The 23426-nt window shown below is 38.6% G+C and overlaps 1 protein-coding gene across 1 annotated transcript in view; it reads right to left on the bottom strand.

Moving 5' to 3' along the window:
- Positions 1-23426, bottom strand: part of ADGRG7 (adhesion G protein-coupled receptor G7) — an 82745-nt gene that overhangs the window by 43553 nt on the left and 15766 nt on the right. The window contains exons 2-8 of the mRNA XM_042903681.1: positions 14356-14469; positions 12604-12708; positions 10003-10115; positions 7001-7150; positions 6434-6534; positions 458-582; positions 235-342 (exon numbers count right to left, since the gene is read on the bottom strand). Coding sequence (XP_042759615.1) covers positions 235-342; positions 458-582; positions 6434-6534; positions 7001-7150; positions 10003-10115; positions 12604-12708; positions 14356-14469 — 816 coding nt within the window. The remainder of the gene's footprint in view (positions 1-234; positions 343-457; positions 583-6433; positions 6535-7000; positions 7151-10002; positions 10116-12603; positions 12709-14355; positions 14470-23426) is intronic.

Below are 23426 nucleotides of genomic sequence, written 5' to 3'. Positions count from 1 at the left end.
TGATCAGAGTATTTCAACTTTGCTCCAAGGCTTTTGAAGAAAAAAAAAAGAGAGAAAGAAATCATCTCTATCATCCAGAATAGTAGAGATTACCATAATTTGTCAGAGCTCAAATGAACTCAAATGCAACTCAGTATGAAACTAAGTAAACATTATTTTTCACTCAGTGGATTTTAAGTTACTAATTCCATAAATTTGAGGGTATTTTTTACTGAAACAAAGTTTGAGACCTACTTTTTGAGGTATTGAGCAAAATTTGAAGTTCAGTCTCTGCATCTGGATTAGTGTTGCTCACATTTGTGTCCACAGTTATGGAACCAGAAATGAAGGAATCACTATCTCCTGTGAGAGGGAGAAAAGTAGAATTTTAAGTCAACATTTTCACAAATAGGACATTGTTCATGGTTGATAGCAGAATGCTCTCTGCTATCATAAGTACATGAGATAAACACCTCACCTTTCTTCACAGAGAAGAGCACAGTGCTTTTTGTAGAGAATAAAACAGTCTGTACTGCTACATTAGGTTTCACCACTGAAGTGCTATTCAAAGACAAGGAATAACTCTCCATTTGTTGAATAAGCCTGTATAGAATAAAACATAACAACATAATATTCTATAGATTTGTCATAAAAATCAGTGGTATGTGTTCTCTCCCACATTCCAGTAGAAAGGCATGACCACAGAACTCATGTGATCACACAATGGCACAATCAACTTAAAATAATTTATTTTCTTCACCAGAGTGTTTCTTCATTACATAGAATTTTTCTAAAGTTCTGGTGGACTCTCTCCCCTGAAAGATACCCTGTATATAGATTCCAGACAGCTGGAACTCAAGAAAGACAAATTTCCCCATAGAAATAATCTTTATTGTGCTTCTCTTCACAAAAGGGTGGTGTTGCTACCCATCATTGACCGGACATGTGCTTCTTGCTTCTACAGTGGTGAGAATCAGTTTCCACTTATTGAACTCCCTTCTCTTCTCTCACGTGAACCCCTTCAGGTCTCAAGCATCTCTTGTGAGTTGGTGGTTCCAGAGGCAACAATTTATTTGGAACCATGTAAGAGTACATCTTTGAGCTCACAGCCTCAGTTATTAACTAAACATTGCAGGTTTCCACTATATTCTTTTCTACTTTGGATAACTTCAAAGACAGATTAGATAGAAGGTTGGAGGGAGTGGGGAGAACCTGTCAATTTGGTGTTCTCCAAGAAAAGTCATAAGACCTTTTCTTTTCCTTGTTTGCTTTAAGAAATATTTGTACTATTTCTGTACTTGACAAAACAAAATCTCTATATCTAAGATAAATGGTTCAATCTAGTTTTCCTAGAAAGAAGGGATTTCATTAAAATGTAGTTGTTCCATATTCTAAATTTTTATTTTGTCCACTAAAGTATTTTTCCCTTCCCCAAGTGACATAATAAAGAAATAAACTTTAAAATAATTAAAGATTGTTTTTATAAAGAGAATGTGACAATCATTCATATGGAACCATTTGAGTTGCTTTCTCTGTTTTAAATGTTTTCTATTCATAACTCCATTTTATGAATTTTTAGCAATTCACACTAAAGAATAAAGAATAACAACCATACTCCATGTAAAGAATAACAGTCATACTCCAGAGCTGCTTTCAACAGAAGGAATGCCTAACAAAATTCTAATCTTCTAAGAGCATATTTTATACATTTGTCAACCAAACAATATCTGTTGAGCACCTACTAAGAGGTCAGTACCCTATGAAACACTGGAGATAGCAAGAGGTGCTCCCTCAGGCATTTGAAGGCTAAAGAGAACAATGTACTAGATATATGGCAGTGACTGCAGGGTCCATAACCACTTTTCAAGGGTTGCTCTAGTCACAGCCACTTTCAAGGCTGTATTTTTCTTCCATGTGATTCTTCCCTCCTCTTGCCATCGCTGATTATATTAGAGATGCATGCTCTGCCTCAGGGTACCCAACGCAGAAGCTGACCAAAACCAGTACAAATGACTAGAAGAAGCAATCAGATTCTTTCACCCAGGAATTTTCAAGTTAGTGTCATAGTCATATCAGGACAACCATGGTTTACAGGGCACCAGAGAGGTCATTCTGTCATTGTAAAGACAAATACAAATTAAAAATAAGAGACTTAACTTTCCTGTTGAAAATAAGAGAAGAAATTTCTCTCTCTTCCTTTTCCTATGAGCATTTACTTTGTAAAGTACTTTGTAAGTACTTTCTCCTCTCTTTGAAATATAAATAAATTCTTTTGTAAGCTAGATGGCAGGGCGTCTGGGTGGCTCAGTCGGTTAAGCATCTGACTTCAGCTCAGGTCATAATCTCACAGTTTGTGGGTTCAAGCCCTGCATCTTGCTCTGTGCTGATGGTTCAGAGCCTGAAGCCTGCTTCAGATTCTGTGTCTCCCTCTCTTTCTGTCCCTCCCCTGCTCATACTCTGTCTCTCTCACTCTCTCTCTCTCAAAAATAAATAAACATTAAAAATGTAAAAAAAAAAAAAAAAAAAAAGAAAGAAAAGAAAAGAAAAGAAGAAAGCTAAATGGGCATTTTGTCAATTTATGACCTAGGAATGTCTTTTGCAAGGACATGGAAGCCATCTTTTTGAAACGTAAACATCAAGGGAGTTAGCGCCCCTATTTTCCAGTTTCTGTGGAGGATAGGAGCCTAATTTTACTGGGTGGGTACCTTTCTCCAAGTTGCAAAGCTACCTCCTGTCATAAAGATATGTGAAGTTTGTTCTTCCTCTGAATAAAGTCAGTTAGCTAATCAAATGGTCACCTCAATTACCAGGTTAACCTAGGATGAACTATGTGTGACAAATAGTGCTGTTAAGTTCTCTTAATTGAGGATTAGTTATTGATTACCTGAAAACTTGTATGTAATGGGATATATCTGGTTGGCTATATAAAGCAGTGAGACTCCTTTCCATCTGCAATCTCTTAGTGTTTGCCTATGATACACATCACATTCTGCTTTAATGCTTATGCAATAAAAAGTGTTTTCTTTCTCTACTGTCTTTGTGGAGAGCATTTCTGGGTTGGGAAAAGATTCTGTTTTAAACTATTTCCCCAATGTTATGAACAACAGGGTCAATTTATGACCAGAGCAGAAACTAGAAGTAAAAATGAAACATACATGTTTACTGAGTCATATTAACTATAAAGACAACTGCCAATGTTTTTTGTTTTTTTTTTCAAGACTTAATGTGTGTAAGTCAGGTATCATGCTAGTTATTTACATATATTATCTCAGTTAAGCCTCACAAGAATCTTACTGAAGTGAGTCCCACAGTTACTCCCATATTATACTGAAGAATCTGAGGCTTTTCCAAAAGATATGAATTTGGCCAAAATCATGGACCTACTAAATAACAATGCTAAGATTGAACCCAGGACTATTTGACTCCAAAGTCTGTCGCCATAACCATTATATTCTCCCAGAAGGAAGGCCCACAAACTCCTTTAATGGGACCTTCAAAACTGCCTTGGATGCCCTGCCACCCCCTTACTCCAGGATCCATAAAGTCCTGCCATATTATGGTACTGTTCTTAGGTTCCCATGAGATTCCATAAGCTTCTTTACAATAAATCTCTGGTCAAAATAATCTAAGTGAGGATCTTTTAACCAAAGAAGGCTGGTTGGAACAAGATTACAAATAAAAATGTGAAATGTAAATGTACAAAGTGGTCAGTATTAGGGAAGCAGTCTTGCATTCCCAAAAATAGGTAAACAAGGACAATTATGGGCTTGAATTTGAGGGCAGAGTTCCAGGGTTATGGGTCAGTCTTTGCAGCATGTGGTCAAAATGGAAAAATGAAGTCTTAGATTCACTGATTGTAGCAGGGTGCCCTTAACAGCAGAGACTTTGTCCAGGCTCCTCCCAACTCAGACCAAGAGAATGGATGAATGGATGTTAGAGAACTTCACCAGTCTCCCCTTCTCCACTTAAGGAGTTTTAGTCTCACACTGTCCGCTTCTCTCCATAAGTTGAGAAGGGGAGTCCAGTAGCTTAGGGATGCAAACCAGAAACTGTAAGTGAAAGAAGGCAGAAGTCAAAGGGAGATGAGTAACTGAAGCCTGGTGTCTGTCAGGAGACCCTGTGTGTAGGCCCAGGTTGAGGGGACAGAGTTTGGAAGGAATTAGTTTCCTTCCCCAGAGAGAGTATTAGAGGTCACCTCTGTTGGCAGCTCTTGAGGAGTACTAAGTGTGGGAGGCTGGGGCCTGGAGGCTGAGGCAACAGCCTTATCTGAGTGAATAAGGACCTGAGTCCCCAAGGGCTTATATACAAAATCACATGGGAGAGGGTCAGCTTTCACAATGGGATTAGAAAAAGTAAGTAGACTAGAAATGCAGAATGGGAAGAATTACTATGAGTGTGGTTACATTTCATGTTTCAGTGTGTCCCATATTTAAAATTTTTATCCTCTAACCACCTCCTCTGAAGCCATTTGGATATTACACATAAATACACACAATTGATTCTCCATGTCTTAAGCCAGTAAAATTCATAATTACTTATTGTCAGGACAGTACTTTCATCTGTATCATGATGTATGACTTTCTCAGCCAAATCTCATAGTTGCTGTCTCCTCAACTTTCTCACCAGAAACATCCACTCTTCTCCTCTCTGCCTAGCAAGACTGCAAACACAGAGCCTCCAGGTCTGGAGGGAGCCCGCTCCAGCTCTTGGATCCATGGTCACTCAACATAGACTCTGAGTGCCATGGCCACTTTCTTCTCCAACTTCAGGAAAAATGGGAATCTCCACACTCCCAGTCGGAAGGGCCTAGACTCCTACTGAAATTTGAAGTCATAAAATACACCAGTTGAACTGCTGAAATGACAACCAGGTCTCAGAATTATAACTTGTGAATGTACTATGCATTTCATGCTTTTGTACTTTTTCTACTTTGAGGGCTCAACACTGTAAAAATTAGAAAACTGGTAAGTTCTTCCAGGACTTTCTCCTAAAAAAAATAATGGGCCTTGCAAACAGAGATTGTGTATAAGAATGTTGATTGCTCAAAGTTTTAAAAGACTTGAAGTAATCAAAATGTCCCTCAGCAGGAATTGCTTAAAGTTCACTCATATTTTGCAGTATCTAAAATTTATGATGCAGGGGCACCTGGGAGACTCAGTCAGTTGAACATCTGACTCTTGATTTTTGCTCATGTCATGATCTCATGGTTCATGAGAATGAGCAACATGGAGTCTGCTTAAGTTTCTCTCACTCTCTCTCTCTCTCTCTCTCTCTCTCAGTCTCTGTGCCCTTCTTCCCCATTTGTGCATGCTGTCTCAAAAATAAAAATAATAAAATAAAAATTTATGATATAAATGTATAGATATTTATATTAAAAAGATATTCATGGAGTATTAAATGACGAAAACAGGCTATAAATCTGTAAAGTATGTAATATGATACAAACACACACACATACAGAGGAAAACATCTGGAAGAATACATACCCTCAAGTTAATAAAGGTGGGACAATTTTTAGAATTTTGCTCATCTAGGGGTGTCTGGGTGGCTCAGACCCAGTTGGTTAAGCATCCGATTTCAGCTCAGGTCATGATCTCACAGTTCATGGGTTCGAGCCCCATGTTGGGCTCTGTGCTGACAGTCAGCTTGAAGCCTGGAGCCTGCTTCAGATTCTGTGTCTCCCTCTCTCTCTGCTCCTCTCCTGCTCTCTCTCTTTCTCTCTCTCTCTCTCTCTCTCAAAAATAAGTGGATATTAAAAAAAATTTTAAGTAAAAATAAAATAAAATAAAATTTTGCTCATCTATATATTTTCTTATTTTTATACAATGAGCATGCATATTTACTTAAATTTTTTAAAACTCAAAAAAAACTGTGCATAAGATAAAACCATAATGAATCATAGTGAGGGAACTTTATAATAAAGTACGAGTTTTATTATAAATATACAACCAAAACTATGCCAACCCACTGGGATCAAAAATAGAGAAAGTAGGTAGAGTTGGATTCTTTTTTTTTTTCAATGTAGTCTTGGGAAAGCTTAAGAAAGCTTAACCAAAATACACCAGTATCTCAAGGATAGCTGAGTTGTGGGTAGGGAGCTTTGTCCCGCAAAGTTATGTTGTTCCTTTCAGCTCTATGCTGAGAAAAGAGTTGGAAGAGCTCCTATTGCGCATGCAGGTTGACCCTTGGCCATGCCCAGCTAAGGCCGGGAAAAGAAGTCTAATCTAAATCATCCTAGTCGCTCTCTATATCCTAGGCCAGGGACACCCCTGGAACCAAGAGTTAACATATACCACCCTGTCTAGTACATGAAGATCAGGTGGAAAGCCAAGGCTTCAGTCTTCATTCTCAAGGAATCAGCTAGTTAGTGCATCCATGAGAGAAATAAAAACACCTGTCTTAATGGTACACAGCACTTTGTAATGTTTTCTTTCCCAATTGGAATTGTGCTTACGTTGTCAAAGCGTCATCAGGAGCAGCAACCGGAACTTGTTGAAAAACATCTTCACCGACACTTAGAAGTTGACTCACTGTCGATACAGCAGTGTCTTTTGCCTGCCAGGAACAAGGGACCAAACCATCATCATAGAAGACATACATCATACATCATCATTATCATGAATTATTGCAGAACCATGTGGCACCACTGGTATGGTAATCCAGAGGCAAGTGTTTTTCAAAATTGAAGGTTTAGTTTTAGATGGCAGAGAGAATAAAGATAAAGCATGATGGAAATTTAAATTGAGTCAGTTGGGAAGCTTAGGCTTCTGAATTTCCCCTCAAAGCAAGGTCTTTCACAGAAACTCTACCCCACCCCGAGAACACAAAAGCAGATGCTTGGATCCAGAAGCAGAAACAAAATAAGAGTGCAGGGTTCTGACTATGAAAACATCACAGCCCACGATACTTAGTATAATTATACTTACTATTGAACTAAGTAAAGGGATTTCTAGTTTTGTCTGTCTTTCCATGTCTTTTTTTTTTCTTCCCCTCCCCCCTTTTAAAACCTTGTGAGTTTTACCTCAAAGGAAGCATTTCTGGATGTGTTGAAGATCTCCCCGACCACTCTAGCAGCAGAAGTGATGTTCTCAGGAGTCATTTTACTGACATTAGATGTTAAAATCTGAGTTTCACTAGAAATGTTCTCAAGCTGTGCTACCATATTGACTATCTGTTAAAAACAAAACAAAACAAAACAGCCAGATTTATACAACTATGTCCAAATACTTTGCAAGCAATTGCAGGTGAATAAACTGGAATTCAGCTGACCCTCAATCTCCTGAATATCACATCCACTTGGTTCTTCATGTTTGTTTCTCCACTTGTGAAAAGGACAAAATACACGCAGGCTGGTGGTTTTTCCAGCCTTTACTATCTGCCAGGATTAATGAACTAAGACAGGCTGCCTTAGGGAGAGCAATGCTACTTAAGGTGGGAACCATGAACCAAATGGTTCACTGTTTGTTATAGGGTCCATAGGGAAGGTAAGCACAGAAACTGAGAGTTACTGGTCAGAAACTTCTACAACAATTGCATGTTATTGAATCTAATGATTTTTTTCAATGATTTGTATTCAGATGGGAGCCACACTTGCATGAGCATAGCATAACATAGAGACTTGTTCTAATCACTATGTTGTACACCTGAAACGAATGTAACACTGTATGTCAATTACACTTCAATAAAATATAAGTAAATAAATAATTTAAAACTCTTTTAGAAAAGAAAAAATAATCTGTATTTTACATATCTTTTTTATCCAATTTTCCTAGTAATTAATTTTTATTACATTTTACAAAATTATTGGTCAGCAAGGAGTTGGAAATTTTTAAAACTACCTTTCCAAGGGGTGCCTGGGTGGCTCAGTCAGTTGGGCATCCAACTTCGGCTCAGGTCATGATCTCACGGTTTGTGAGTTCAAGCCCTGCATCGGGCTCTGTGCTGACAGCTTGGAGCCTGAAGCCTGCTTCAGATTCTGTGTCTCCTTCTCTCTCTGCCCCTCCCAACTTGTGCTCTGTCTCTCTATGTCTCTCAAAAAATAAATAAATGTAAAAAAAAAATTTTAACTAGCTTTTCAGCAAAGACAGTTTGGGAGACACTGACCTCGACCATATCTCCAGGTACCAATCAGTCTCCTGGCTCTGGTGTTGTGAGACTATAAAACATGTTAATCCATATTGTCTTTGGTAGAGCCAGGTGTTAATGTGAGCATGTGTGTTAGTTTTCACTAGATGGCAGCATCATTTCAAAAATCAAACCAAGTTCACAGGCCATTCATACTTTGGGAACAGTTGAAAATAATATCCAATCACTAGACAAAACAAAGAAAGCTCTCATTCAATAGCTAGGTCCCTGCTCTGTGCAGGCATTTTGCTGGATGTTTTTATAGATGTTATCACATTTAATACACAAAACAACACTGTGAGTAGGGCATCCTTCTCCCTGTTTAAAAGTCTGAAGAGGGAAAGGAGTTCACCCAAAGTCCATGCAGCTTAAAATGTCAGAGCTGAGAGCCAAAAACTGGCTAGTCAAACTCTGGAACATGAAGTCTTTCCCCAGCCTGTGTAGTTGACACAAACTACGTGGCTGGCAGCCATCTCCACATTCCACTTCCATCCCCATCTTTACCTTCAACCCTGCCCATCTACAGTTAGGGAGCCAGCGTGGGACAGTGTGGACTTTAAAATAAGAAGCAGCTCCATCATTTTTTGGCTGTGGTTCACTGCACCTCTCAAAGACACTGTTTCCTCATCTATAAAATAGGTACATTCATAACTATTTATATAGTTGTTATAAGAATTAAATGTGATTTAAAAACATATGTAAAATGTTAGTGCAATATTTGCTACACAGTAAGTGATCAAGAATTAGTATAATCACTATAATTATCTATGAGAATAACATCTAACTCACAGAGGTTCCATAAGGACTAAATGAGATAATGTATGTTACATGCCCTGCACTTGGACCACTTAAAGTTTCCTCCTCTCCTTTCTTGGCCGCAGGTATTAGCAATCCCATGCAATTGCATTTATTATTATTAGGTCAAAATAACTTAATCTTCATGAATAAAACATCTAGTCTATGTAATTCCCACTTCACCTGCTCATGGGTACAGCCCTGAGACCAGCATTAGGGTCTGGGGTTTCCTGTCTCAAAAGGTGTTGGATAATAGTTTTTTTTTTCTTCTTTTTCCTCTTTATTCTAATAAAGTTGACCATCAAAATACCTTCCTTTTGGTTTCAGATACCAGTGATCTATTTTCAGTCAATACTTTACCACTGATCTAAAAAGATGAGGCCATTTAAAATATGTTACAGATTATCATTCACTAAAATTTGCTGAACCCATGTACAACTGTCCTTTTTCACAAACAGATGTCATCTTCAAAAAAAAAAAAAGAGTGGCTTTAATTACCAGATTTTGTTACTTCTTTTTTCTATGTTTCTTAATTTTGAGAGAGACAGAGTGCAAGCAGGAGACAGGCAGAGAGAGAGAGGGAGACACAGAATCAGAAGCAGGCTCCAGTTCTGAGTTGTCACAGTACAGAGCCCAATGCAGGGCTCTAACTCACAAGCCTTGAGATCATGACCTGAGCTGAAGTCTTAACTGACTGAGCAGCCACCCAGGAACCCCAGTTTTTGCTTTTTCTAATTTGACAGTTTTAAAAGCATTGATTCAGGGGCTCCTGAGTGGCTCAGTCAGTTAAGTGTCCAACTTCGGCTCAGGTCATGATCTCACGGTTCATGAGTTCAAGCCCTGCATCGGGCTCTGTCCTGACAGCTCAGAGCCTGGAGCCTGCTTCAGATTCTGTGTCTCCCTTTCTCTCTCAATCTATCTCTCTGCCCCTTCCCCGCTTGCAATCTCTCTCTCAAAAGTAAAAACAAAATTAAAAAATAATAACAATAAAATTTTTAAAAATGTTTAAAAAGCATAGATCTGACCATCAGGTATCTAAAGAACAGAGAGTATACAGAATCCAAACTTTTTCCAGTTACCCAGAACATGGACCATAGGGCATACCTTGTTTTCCAGGGTTTCCAGATTTTCATCGCAATTTCCTTTTGTCACATTTTCTAATACTATTTCTCCATATATAGAAATATTGCACATCCGAGTAGCTATTGGATAGCCCACTTTAATAAAAAGAAGCAAACAAAACAAAACAAAACAAGTGTTTGCAAACATGGCCACTAGCAACAATCTGCCCCTATACACACCTCCATCTCAGTGTGATTTAGTTGCTTTTCCCGCCAAAAGGTGGAGTCTATTCCTCCTTTTCCTGAATTGAGCCTGGACTTACAACTGGCATTGACCAAGAGAATGTTCTGTGAGAGCTCCAGAACCTGGCCTCAAGAAGATGAAGTTTCAGCCTTCACCCCCTTGGAACACTGTCCTGAGACTGTTGAATAAGGAAGCAGCTCCAATCTACTAGAGAATAAGAGGCTATGTGGAAGGGAACTGAGGCCCTTCAGTCTTGCCATTTAGGACTCCAGCTGCCACAACCAACCCACAGAACTATGAAAAATCTAAATCATTAATTCTTTTAAGCCACGAAATTTGGGGTAGTTTAATATACAGGAATGGAAAAGTGAATCGGCCAGTTACTACAGGAATCTTAAAGGCAGATATCACTTGTCTTAATTTTTAAACCTGGAATTCAAAACTATTTCCTTCCTTTGAAGTCTGCAAGGAAGATTTGCCTTCCAGCAACTAGGGACATAGGGCTTTGAATTGGATGTGATGAGGGTTGAAGAGATAGGAAACAATATGAAAAATTCCTACTAGATAATGAATTACATATTGATCTTTCCTTCTTTATCCAAATCTGAGTAAACTGAAAGGCAAAGAGTTCTACTATATTGTAGCACCTATTTGATACCTGGTTGGCTTTCAATACTCATGAATCATTAGGTTTATTTCTTATAATTATCACCGAGCCTCCCTAATTCAGTGTTCTCCTGTGAACAAAGCTTAAGAAGCTGTTGACAAATAAAATCACCTCCTACAAGTATGAATCTACCTACGCAAAATCATTGAAAATATCTTGGTCATTTGTTGTATAAAAGTGAATAATTCAGAAGTAATTCTTAATATAAAACTAAACACACATTTGCCAATAGTTGGAATCTATATCCTTAAAATTATTTTATGGGCTCAATCTGAAATTTAAAGGTAAGTAAGATAAACCTTTTCACAATAGTTGCTCAGAAAATAAAAATAACCAAATAAAAGAACCAAATGAAAGATGGTGATTCCCTTGTCCCAAAAACATTTTAAAAAAATCAAACAAGAGTGATGTCCCTTGATGTATATGTTACTGACATTTTTACTGTTCCAGATTGGGTAGCACATAGGTATTTTTTGTAGTTGTATCTCTTTTACAAGTTATAATGAAATATTTAACACAAACAAAACAGATAAAAATTAAGACGGTAAGTATCCATGGACATACATTATAAAAAGTAAGTACCAATACACGAAGCCCCATGTCTTTCACCTTCTGAGCTTTTAATCAAGAGGCTCTAGCCTTATAAGGACATATGTAAAGAATAGGATCATGAAGATTTGAGTAGGCATGATATATGTGGGCAAAGGCAATTTGGACTCTGCAAATGGCATACTGGTTTACATAATCTCTTAGAATAAATAAGATAAAGAAACACAGGGGAAAGACCAGCACCTATAAGTACTGTAGCATTTCAAAGAGCATGACATAAACAAAAATAAATATCTATATAAAATGCGAAATTCTCCCCAGGGTTATTACTGACTGAAGTTCTCTCAAACATTTTCATAAATGATCTAGAATTGGCTGTTATTCAGATATCCAGTGCTGCAGGAAATGATGATATCCTGCAGGAAGATGTGAGAGATAGGAGGAGTGGTCAAAGGAAAATCAATGCAAACAAAGTTCAGGTAAAACACTGAGAGAAAATTATACAGCATAATGGGTTCTAAGCTGTTAGGAAAGGAACCTATGAATTTTTAAGGGCTACTCTCAGAAGATATTACCCAATGCAGCATTGAAGTAAGTCATCAAAATCCTGGATATCATCAGGGAGCACAGACATTTAAAAAATGTTATTTGTGCCTTTATTCTTGGAATGTCTCTATGCACACAAGGTTGTCATGCTCCAAGAAAGGTATGATGAATCTAGAGAATGTTCCAAGATGGCTAACTAAAATTACCAAGGAGATGAAGTGCTACCAACTGTGGACAAACTTAACAGCATCTCTACCTAGAAAGAGGAAGTCTGAAAGTAGATATGGTACAAATCTATAGCTAATGTTTAATATTCAGACAAGTTATAAAACTCCATAAGCAGATATTAACATGATTAAATTCAAGGACATAGAGTAAGCTGGGGAAATAAACCAATGGGAGAAGGAGTTAAAGGAATTTTTAACTGATCCATATTATAGTTTTTAGGAGAATTAGAATTATGTGAAATTGCATCCTGAACTTGGAACACTGGTATCATGAAAGGGAGGCAAACTGTTCCACAAAGCTGTCTTTGATGCATCTTCCAGGAACTTAATCCTGGTTGGAGGAATGATAGGTATGATCCAGCATAGCGATTAATATGCTTACACAGAGGAGACGTTTGGAAAAACACATACCATTTAAAGTGTTCTCACCACATGTTTGCTGGGAAGATCCATATTGTCCCACCGGAATTCTGGCAAAAGTTAAATCACCAGCGGTACTGCTTTCACAGAAATAAGCTATGATGAAAAGAAAATATATTTTTTCATCATAAATTATAATTTTCTTTTTAAAATTTCAAACAAGATAAAAGTCAAAGTTCAAAACCTATTCAGTATAATTTGAAGGATGATAGAAAACTTTAGTACTCACTGGCCCGCCAGGAATTTCATACTTTTTTATCTGGTTGAGTTAATATTAATACCATTAGAAAAATTAGTATGTTAGATAATGTCTTCTAGTTAAAATGTACACAATATATAACCTGGTAGAGGTAGGCTGTAATCACTAACACATCAAAAAGGATAGTATAATCAAATTAGTGGCAATCTTGAAAATTAAAGATATAGAGCTTATATCTTTATTATCTTTACTACCAAAGGGCATCATGAGGATGTGGGTCAAAGCAAAAAGACCAAAGTCATGGAGCATGTGAGATATACTGCCTTGTAGGAGTGCAGGAAATGGTAGGAATGCATTTCTAGGACTCTGGATCCTAAGCAGGGAGCACAAAGTGTACAGAGTATTGGAAAGCACACTGTAGATGAAGATGTAGCTTTGAAACACTATGTACAATATCCAAGACAAGAAAGCAACGTTAACTATCTGTCAGTAGATGAGTGGATAAAGAAATATATATATATATATATATATATATATATATATTTGCTGGGAATATTCATATATATATATATATATATGAATCTTAATCATAAAAAAGAATGAGACCTTGCCATTTGCAATAACATGGATGGACCTAGAGGGTAAGTAAAATAAGTAAGACAGAAAAAGAAAAATATCATATTACTTCACTTATATGTAGAATCTAATAAACGAAATGAATAAACAAATAAAAAACAGAAACAGATGCATAAATACAAAGTGGTTGCCAGAGGGGTTGCCAGGGGGAATTGGCGAAATGAATGAAGGAAAGTGGGAGATACAGGTTTCTAGTTATGGAGTAAATAAGTCACTGGGATGAAAGGTACAGCACAGGGAATAAAGTCAATGGTACTGAACTATCATTGTTTGGTGACAGATGGTAGCTACCCTTGTGGTGAACATAGCATAATGGGTAGAGTTGTTGAATCACTATGTTGTACATATGAAACTAATGTAACGTTGTGTGTCAACTATACTTCAATTAAAAAAAGAAGTAGCTTTGAACTTTGATTCTGAGAGAGCACTGTCTGAAGTAAAACCACTAATTTTACAACATCTCATCAAGAGAAAGGATGAAAAGACAAAAACTTCATCTACATATATAGTTAGATAGGAAGATGTACCTTGGTTTCAGAAAAGTTAAATATATTAGAATTGTGATCTTTGAAATGGGGTAATATAGCATATCACCAACCAGAAGGACCTGAGAAAACCATATCACCCATTGCCCTGAAGTAGACAGTGCAACCAGAAGGAAAAGCATCTGTCAGTTTACAGAGAAACTTGATAGTTGGGAAACATACTAGGTATATTGAACATACAAGTAAATAGCCCAAAAAGAATACTCAGCTTTTACTATTAAGCTACAAACACATGTTAAAGCCATCATTATTAAACCCATTGTTACTAAATCATTAACAGAAGCATTTGAAAAACTTTGCTGTTGTCCTTATTAACACAAGCCACCTAAATCTCATACCCTAGTGCCATCCCAAGTAACTTACGGATTGTACATCTCCATCCTCTCCACTCTTCTGGACAAACACATCTGCCATTTTCCCAGGTTCCACCATTCCTGCAGAACTTTATTGTGGTGTTTGCTGTGGGGGTTAATGTTCCTAAAAAAACAATAAATAATAGAATACTTCACAAACTGGCTAATCAGTTTCTCCTTTTGGATGTGTAGCCTTTAATTTCTACATGTAAAACAATCACCTTGAGTAGCACTGGAGAAGTATTTTTTGTAACATCATCATCAACAAAAATATATATTGAGAATTTACACAGGATATACAATACTTATGACAGGTTATGAATACCAAAAAGCTACATTTAAAAGACATAATACTTTGAACAAGGACATTAGAATCTACGGAGGGAAACAGGCGATTATATAGATTAGATAGATGATAGATAGATAGTCGATAGATAGATAGGCAGGCATATAAGGCACCTAAGTCAACATGCAGATTTTTACATGCTTTAAGAACACAGAAGAGAGATGTTGAGGACAGAGACAATTTATCCAGCGATGACTTTCCAGAAGAGGTGGTATTTGAGTCAGATTTTAAGACTAAAACTAGAAAAGCCAGATAAAAAAGGATGGCCCCAAATAGGCGGGATACAGAGTGCAAAATCACAAAATGGAAAGTTCTGATGTGTCCAAGGAACATAGCAAAGTTTAACAAATAAGGAATATTAGTCCTATGTGAAGTAATAGCAGGACATCGACTGGATTATGAGTGGGTTTATAGACCAAGCCAAGGAGATTTATCCTGCAAGAGTCTAGAGAGATCTTTTAAAAAAAAAATTTAATGTTTATTTTTGAGAGAGAGAGACAGAGTACAAGTGGGGGAGGGGCAGAGAGAGAGAGGGAGACACATAATCTGAAGCAGGCTCCAGGCTCTGTGCTGTCAGCACAGAGCCCGAGGTGAGGCTTGAACTCACAAACCATGAAATCATGACCTAAGTCAAAGTCAGACACTTAACCGACTGAGCCACCCAGGCGCCCCTAGTTTTTTTATTCTTAATTGATCTAACAGATAAGTTTATTCAAAATAATAATAGCAATGACATATGAGTTGATTATAGCTTATGGAAAAACGAAATAAAGGACAGAAAAAAATGTAAGGGAAGAGAAGGAGGAATTGGGAATACTGTATTATGAGGTCCTGGCACTACTTATGAGACCACAGAGATATTAGAAAGTGGACTTAGATTAGGGACACCTGGGTGGCTCAGTCAGTTGAGTGTCCAACCCTAGATTTGGGCACAAGTCATGATCTCATGGTTTGTGAGACTGAGCACCTTGTCAGGCTCCCAAGGAGCCTGCTTGGGATTCTCTGTCTCTCTCTGCCCCTCCCCCATTCACTCTCTCTTTCTCTCTCTCTCAAAATAGATAAACTTAAAAGATACATTTTGGGGGGCTCCTGGGTGGCTCAGTCAGTTGAGTGTCTGACCAGATTTTGGCTTAGGTCATGATCCCAGGGTCACAGGATTGAGCCCTGTGTCTGGCTCTGCACTGAGCATGGAACCTGCTTGGGATTCTTTCTCTCTCTTCCTCTGCCCCTGCCCCTCTCCCCTACTTGTTCTCTCAAAATAAATAAATAAATAAATTGGTGGTTACTGTAGAGGTTGCAGTATACATTTACAACTAATCTAAGTCCACTTTCTTTTTAAAGAAATAATTAAAAATCAGAGCAAAAATCAATGAAGTTGAAAACGGGAAATTAATAGACAAAATCAATGAAACCAAAAGCTCATTATTTGTAAAGATCATTCAAATTGATAAACCTGTAGACAGTCTAACCATAAAAAAAAGAGAAGGCACAAATAACAGACATGAAAAAGAGTCATCAGTACTGATCCCATGAACATTAAAAGAACAATAAAGAAATATTATGAATAGCCTATGCCCACAAATTTGATAAGCTAGATGAAATGGACCAAGTCCTTGAAGGACACAATCTACTGAACTCACACAAGGAGAAATAGATCATCTGAATAGGCCTATATTGATAAAGAAACTGAATCAATAATCAATAACCTTCCAGAACAATAGGCATCAGGCCCCAGATGGATTTACTGCTGAATCCTACCAAACACTTGAGGAAAAACTGGTATCAATGTTTTACACTCTCTTCTAGAAAACAGAAGCAAAAGGAACACTTCCTAACTCATTCTATGAGGCCAACATTATTCTAATACCAAAATTAGATAAAGACATTACAAAAAAGGAAAATTACATATCAATATCTCTCATGAATGTAAAGTCAAAACTCCTCAACAAATTATTAGCAAATCAAACCCAACAATGTATAGAAAAATTTATAACATAATACAGTATTCTCAATCCTCCTTCTCTTCCTTTATAACATGTTCTCATCTTAGGGGAAAGCATCTCATTTCTTACCATTGAGTATGAGATTGAGTTTATGATTTTTGTAGATGTTCTGTATCAAGTTGATGCAGTTCCCCTATATTTTCACTTTGCTAAGAGTTTTTAACATGAATGGTAGTTGGGTTTTGTTGAATGCTTTTTCTGTATTTATTGATATGATCGTGTGATTTTTCTTTTTTACCCTGTTGATATGAATTACATTAATTGATTTTCAAATGTTGAGCTAGCCTTGCATATCTGGAACAAATCCCAATTTGTTACGATGTATGATTTGTATTTCCCTGATGATGAATGATGCAGAAGAATGAGCCTGGACTACTTTCTTACACCATACACAAAAATAAACTCAAAATGGATGAAAGACCTAAATATAAGACAGGATGCCATCAAAATCCTAGAGGAGAATACAGGCAACAATCTCTTTGACCTCAGCTACAACAACTGCTTACTTGACATGTTTCCAGAGGCAAGGGAAAGTAAAGCAAAAATGAACTATTGGGACCTTATCAAGATAAAAAGCTTCTGCACAGCAAAGGAAACAATCAGCAAAACTAAAAGGCAACTGACAGAATGGGAGATGATATTTGCAAATGACATATTCGATAAAGGATTAGTATCCAAAATCTATCAAGAAATTACCAAACTCAACACCCCAAAAAACACAAATAATCCAGTGAAGAAATGGGCAAAAGACATGAACAGACATTTTTCCAAAGAATACATCTAGATGGTTAACAGACACATGAAAAAATTCTCATCACTCATCACCAAGTAAATGGATTTTTTAAAAAGCTGTGGTATATCCATACAATGGAATATTATTCAGCCATAAAGAGAAATGAGCTATGAAGCCCCCAAAAGATATGGAGGAATCTTAAATACTTTTAGCTAAGTTAAAGAAGCCAGGCTGAAAGGGCTACACACTATATGATTCTAAGTATGATATTCTGGAGGGGCTCCTGGGTGGCTCAGTCTGTTAAGCATCTAACTTCAACTCATGTCATGATCTCACAGTTCATGAGTTCAAGTCCCTCATTGGACTCTGTGCTGACAGCTCAGAGCCTGGAGCCAGTTTCGGATTCTGTGTCTCCCTCTCTCTCTGCCCCTCCCCCACTCATGCTCTCTGTCTCTCTCACTCTCAAAAATAAATAAACATTAAAAAAATTTAAATATGGCGGACTGGGGAAGATGGCTGCGTAGGAGGACGCGGGGCTCACAGCGCGTCCTGCAGATCACTTAGATTCCACCTACACCTGCCTAAAGAACCCAGAAAACCGCCAGAGGATTAGCAGAACGGAGTCTCTGGAGCCAAGCGCAGACTAGAGGCCCACGGAAGAGGGTAGGAAGGGCGGCGAGGCGGTGCGCACTCCACGGACTGGCGGGAGGGAGCCGGGGCAGAGGGGCGGCTCGCCGGCCAAGCAGAGCCCCCGAGTCTGGCTGGCAAAAGCGGAGGGGCCGGACAGACTGTGTTCCGACAGCAAGCGCGACTTAGCGTCTGGGAGGTCATAAGTTAACAGCTCTGCTCGGAAAGCGGGAAGCTGGAGGACAAAGGGAGGGAGAGCTGCTGAGCCCCCGGACGGCAGAGCTCAGCTTGGCGGGGAACAAAGGCGCCAGCGCCATCTCCCCCGCCCATCCCCCAGCCAAAATCCCAAAGGGAACCAGTTCCTGCCAGAGAACTTGCTCGCTCCGCGCAAACACCCAACTCTGTGCTTCTGCGGAGCCAAACCTCCGGCAGCGGATCTGACTCCCTCCCGCTGCCACAGGGCTCCTCCTGAAGTGGATCACCTAAGGAGAAGCGAGCTAAGCCTGCCCCTCCAGCCCCCGTGCACCTTGCCTACCCACCCCAGCTAATACGCCAGATCCCCAACAACACAAGCCTGGCAGTGTGCAAGTAGCCCAGACGGGACACGCCACCCCACAGTGAATCCCGCCCCTAGGAGAGGGGAAGAGAAGGCACACACCAGTCTGACTGTGGCCCCAGCAGTGGGCTGGGGGCAGACATCGGGTCGGACTGCGGCCCCGCCCACTAACTCCAGTTATACACCACAGCACAGGGGAAGTGCACTGCAGGTCCTCACCACGCCAGGGACTCTCCAAAATGACCAAACGGAAGAATTCCCCTCAGAAGAATCTCCAGGAAATAACAACAGCTAATGAACTGATCAAAAAGGATTTAAATAATATAACAGAAAGTGAATTTAGAATAATAGTCATAAAATTAATCGCTGGGCTTGAAAACAGTATACAGGACAGCAGAGAATCTCTTGCCACAAAGATCGAGGGACTAAGGAACAGTCACGAGGAGTTGAAAAACGCTTTAAACGAATTGCAAAACAAAATGGAATCCACGATGGCTCGGCTTGAAGAGGCAGAGGAGAGAATAGGTGAACTAGAAGATAAAGTTATGGAGAAAGAGGAAGCTGAAAGAAAGAGAGATAAAAAAATCCAGGAGTATGAGGGGAAAATTAGAGAACTAAGTGATACACTAAAAAAAAATAATATACGCATAATTGGTATCCCAGAGGAGGAAGAGAGAGGGAAGGGTGCTGAAGGGGTACTTGAACAAATTATAGCTGAGAACTTCCCTGAACTGGGGAAGGAAAAAGGCATTGAAATCCAAGAGGCACAGAGAACTCCCTTCAGACGTAACTTGAATCGATCTTCTGCATGACATATCATAGTGAAACTGGCAAAATACAAGGATAAAGAGAAAATTCTGAAAGCAGCAAGGGATAAACGTGCCCTCACATATAAAGGGAGACCTATAAGACTCGTGACTGATCTCTCCTTTGAAACTTGGCAGGCCAGAAAGGCTTGGCACGATATCTACAGTGTGCTAAACAGAAAAAATATGCAGCCGAGAATCCTTTATCCAGCAAGTCTGTCATTTAGAATAGAAGGAGAGATAAAGGTCTTCCCAAACAAACAAAAACTGAAGGAATTTGTCACCACGAAACCAGCCCTACAAGAGATCCTAAGGGGGATCCTGTGAGACGAAGTACCAGAGACATCACTACAAGCATAAAACATACAGACATCACAATGACTCTAAACCCATATCTTTCTATAATAACACTGAATGTAAATGGATTAAATGCGCCAACTAAAAGACATAGGGTATCAGAATGGATAAAAAAACAAGACCCATCTATTTGCTGTCTACAAGAGACTCATTTTAGATCTGAAGACACCTTTAGATTGAGAGTGAGGGGATGGAGAACTATTTATCATGCTCCTGGAAGCCAAAAGAAAGCTGGAGTAGCCATACTTATATCAGACAAACTAGACTTTAAATTAAAGGCTGTAACAAGAGATGAAGAAGGGTATTATATAATAATCACAGGGTCTATCCACCAGGAAGAGCTAACTATTATAAATGTCTATGCACCAAATACCCGAGCCCCCAGATATATAAAACAATTACTCATAAACATAAGCAACCTTATTGATAAGAATGTGGTCATTGCAGGGGACTTTAACACCCCACTTACAGAAATGGATAGATCATCTAGACACACAGTCAATAAAGAAACAAGGGCCCTGAATGATACATTGGATCAGATGGACTTGACAGATATATTTAGAACTCTGCATCCCAAAGCAACAGAATATACTTTCTTCTCGAGTGCACATGGAACATTCTCCAAGATAGATCATATACTGGGTCACAAAACAGCCCTTCATAAGTTTATAAGAATTGAAATTATACCATGCATACTTTCAGACCACAATGCTATGAAGCTTGAAATCAACCACAGGAAAAAGTCTGGAAAACCTCCAAAAGCATGGAGGTTAAAGAACACCCTACTAACGAATGAGTGGGTCAACCAGGCAATTAGACAAGAAATTAAAACATATATGGAAACAAACGAAAATGAAAATACAACAATCCAAACGCTTTGGGATGCAGCGAAGGCAGTCCTGAGAGGAAAATACATTGCAATCCAGGCCTATCTCAAGAAACAAGAAAAATCCCAAATACAAAATCTAACAGCACACCTAAAGGAAATAGAAGCAGAACAGCAAAGGCAGCCTAAACCCAGCAGAAGAAGAGAAATCATAAAGATCAGAGCAGAAATAAACAATATAGAATCTAAAAAAACTGTAGAGCAGATCAACGAAACCAAGAGTTGGTTTTTTGAAAAAATAAACAAAATTGACAAACCTCTAGCCAGGCTTCTCAAAAAGAAAAGGGAGATGACCCAAATAGATAAAATCATGAATGAAAATGGAATGATTACAACCAATCCCTCAGAGATACAAACAATTATCAGGGAATACTATGAAAAATTATATGCCAGCAAATTGGACAACCTGGAAGAAATGGACAAATTTCTAAACACCCACACTCTTCCAAAACTCAATCAGGAGGAAATAGAAAGCTTGAACAGACCCATAACCAGCGAAGAAATTGAATCGGTTATCAAAAATCTCCCAACAAATAAGAGTCCAGGACCAGATGGCTTCCCAGGGGAGTTCTACCAGACATTTAAAGCAGAGATAATACCTATCCTTCTCAAGCTATTCCAAGAAATAGAAAGGGAAGGAAAACTTCCAGACTCATTCTATGAAGCCAGTATTACTTTGATTCCTAAACCAGACAGAGACCCAGTAAAAAAAGAGAACTACAGGCCAATATCCCTGATGAATATGGATGCAAAAATTCTTAATAAGATACTAGCAAATCGAATTCAACAGCATATAAAAAGAATTATTCACCATGATCAAGTGGGATTCATTCCTGGGATGCAGGGCTGGTTCAACATTCGCAAATCGATCAACGTGATACATCACATTAACAAAAAAAAAGAGAAGAACCATATGATCCTGTCAATCGATGCAGAAAAAGCCTTTGACAAAATCCAGCACCCTTTCTTAATAAAAACCCTTGAGAAAGTCGGGATAGAAGGAACATACTTAAAGATCATAAAGGCCATTTATGAAAAGCCCACAGCTAACATCATCCTCAACGGGGAAAAACTGAGAGCTTTTTCCCTGAGATCAGGAACACGACAGGGATGCCCACTGTCACCGCTGTTGTTTAATATAGTGCTGGAAGTTCTAGCATCAGCAATCAGACAACAAAAGGAAATCAAAGGCATCAAAATTGGCAAAGATGAAGTCAAGCTTTCGCTTTTTGCAGATGACATGATATTATACATGGAAAATCCGATAGACTCCACCAAAAGTCTGCTAGAACTGATACATGAATTCAGCAAAGTTGCAGGATACAAAATCAATGTGCAGAAATCAGTTGCATTCTTATACACTAACAATGAAGCAACAGAAAGACAAATGAAGAAACTGATCCCATTCACAATTGCACCAAGAAGCATAAAATACCTAGGAATAAATCTAACCAAAGATGTAAAAGATCTGTATGCTGAAAACTATAGAAAGCTTATGCAGGTAATTGAAGAAGATATAAAGAAATGGAAAGACATTCCCTGCTCATGGATTGGAAGAATAAATATTGTCAAAATGTCAATACTACCCAAAGCTATCTACACATTCAATGCAATCCCAATCAAAATTGCACCAGCATTCTTCTCGAAACTAGAACAAGCAATCCTAAAATTCATATGGAACCACAAAAGGCCCCGAATAGCCAAAGTAATTTTGAAGAAGAAGACCAAAGCAGGAGGCATCACAATCCCAGACTTTAGCCTCTACTACAAAGCTGTCATCATCAAGACAGCATGGTATTGGCATAAAAACAGACACATAGACCAATGGAATAGAATAGAAACCCCAGAACTAGACCCACAAACGTATGGCCAACTCATCTTTGACAAAGCAGGAAAGAACATCCAATGGAAAAAAGACAGTCTCTTTAACAAATGGTGCTGGGAGAACTGGACAGCAACATGCAGAAGGTTGAAACTAGACCACTTTCTCACACCATTCACAAAAATAAACTCAAAATGGATAAAGGACCTGAATGTGAGACAGGAAACCATCAAAACCTTAGAGGAGAAAGCAGGAAAAGACCTCTCTGACCTCAGCCGTAGCAATCTCTTACTCGGCACATCCCCAAAGGCAAGGGAATTAAAAGCAAAAGTGAATTACTGGGACCTTATGAAGATAAAAAGCTTCTGCACAGCAAAGGAAACAACCAACAAAACTAAAAGGCAACCAACGGAATGGGAAAAGATATTTGCAAATGACACATCGGACAAAGGGCTAGTATCCAAAATCTATAAAGAGCTCATCAAACTCCACACCCGAAAAACAAATAACCCAGTGAAGAAATGGGCAGAAAACATGAATAGACACTTCTCTAAAGAAGACATCCGGATGGCCAACAGGCACATGAAAAGATGTTCAACGTCGCTCCTTATCAGGGAAATACAAATCAAAACCACACTCAGATACCACCTCACGCCAGTCAGAGTGGCCAAAATGAAGAAATCAGGAGACTATAGATGCTGGAGAGGATGTGGAGAAACAGGAACCCTCTTGCACTGTTGGTGGGAATGCAAATTGGTGCAGCCGCTCTGGAAAGCAGTGTGGAGGTTCCTCAGAAAATTAAAAATAGACCTACCCTATGACCCAGCAATAGCACTGCTAGGAATTTATCCAAGGGATACAGGAGTACTGATGCATAGGGGCACCTGTACCCCAATGTTTATAGCGGCACTCTCAACAATAGCCAAATTATGGAAAGAGCCTAAA

Source organism: Panthera leo, chromosome C2 (genome assembly GCF_018350215.1).
Source record: "Panthera leo isolate Ple1 chromosome C2, P.leo_Ple1_pat1.1, whole genome shotgun sequence".
In the NCBI taxonomy this organism is placed as follows: Eukaryota; Metazoa; Chordata; class Mammalia; order Carnivora; family Felidae; genus Panthera; species Panthera leo.
This window is presented reverse-complemented; position numbering and strand designations above follow the sequence as displayed.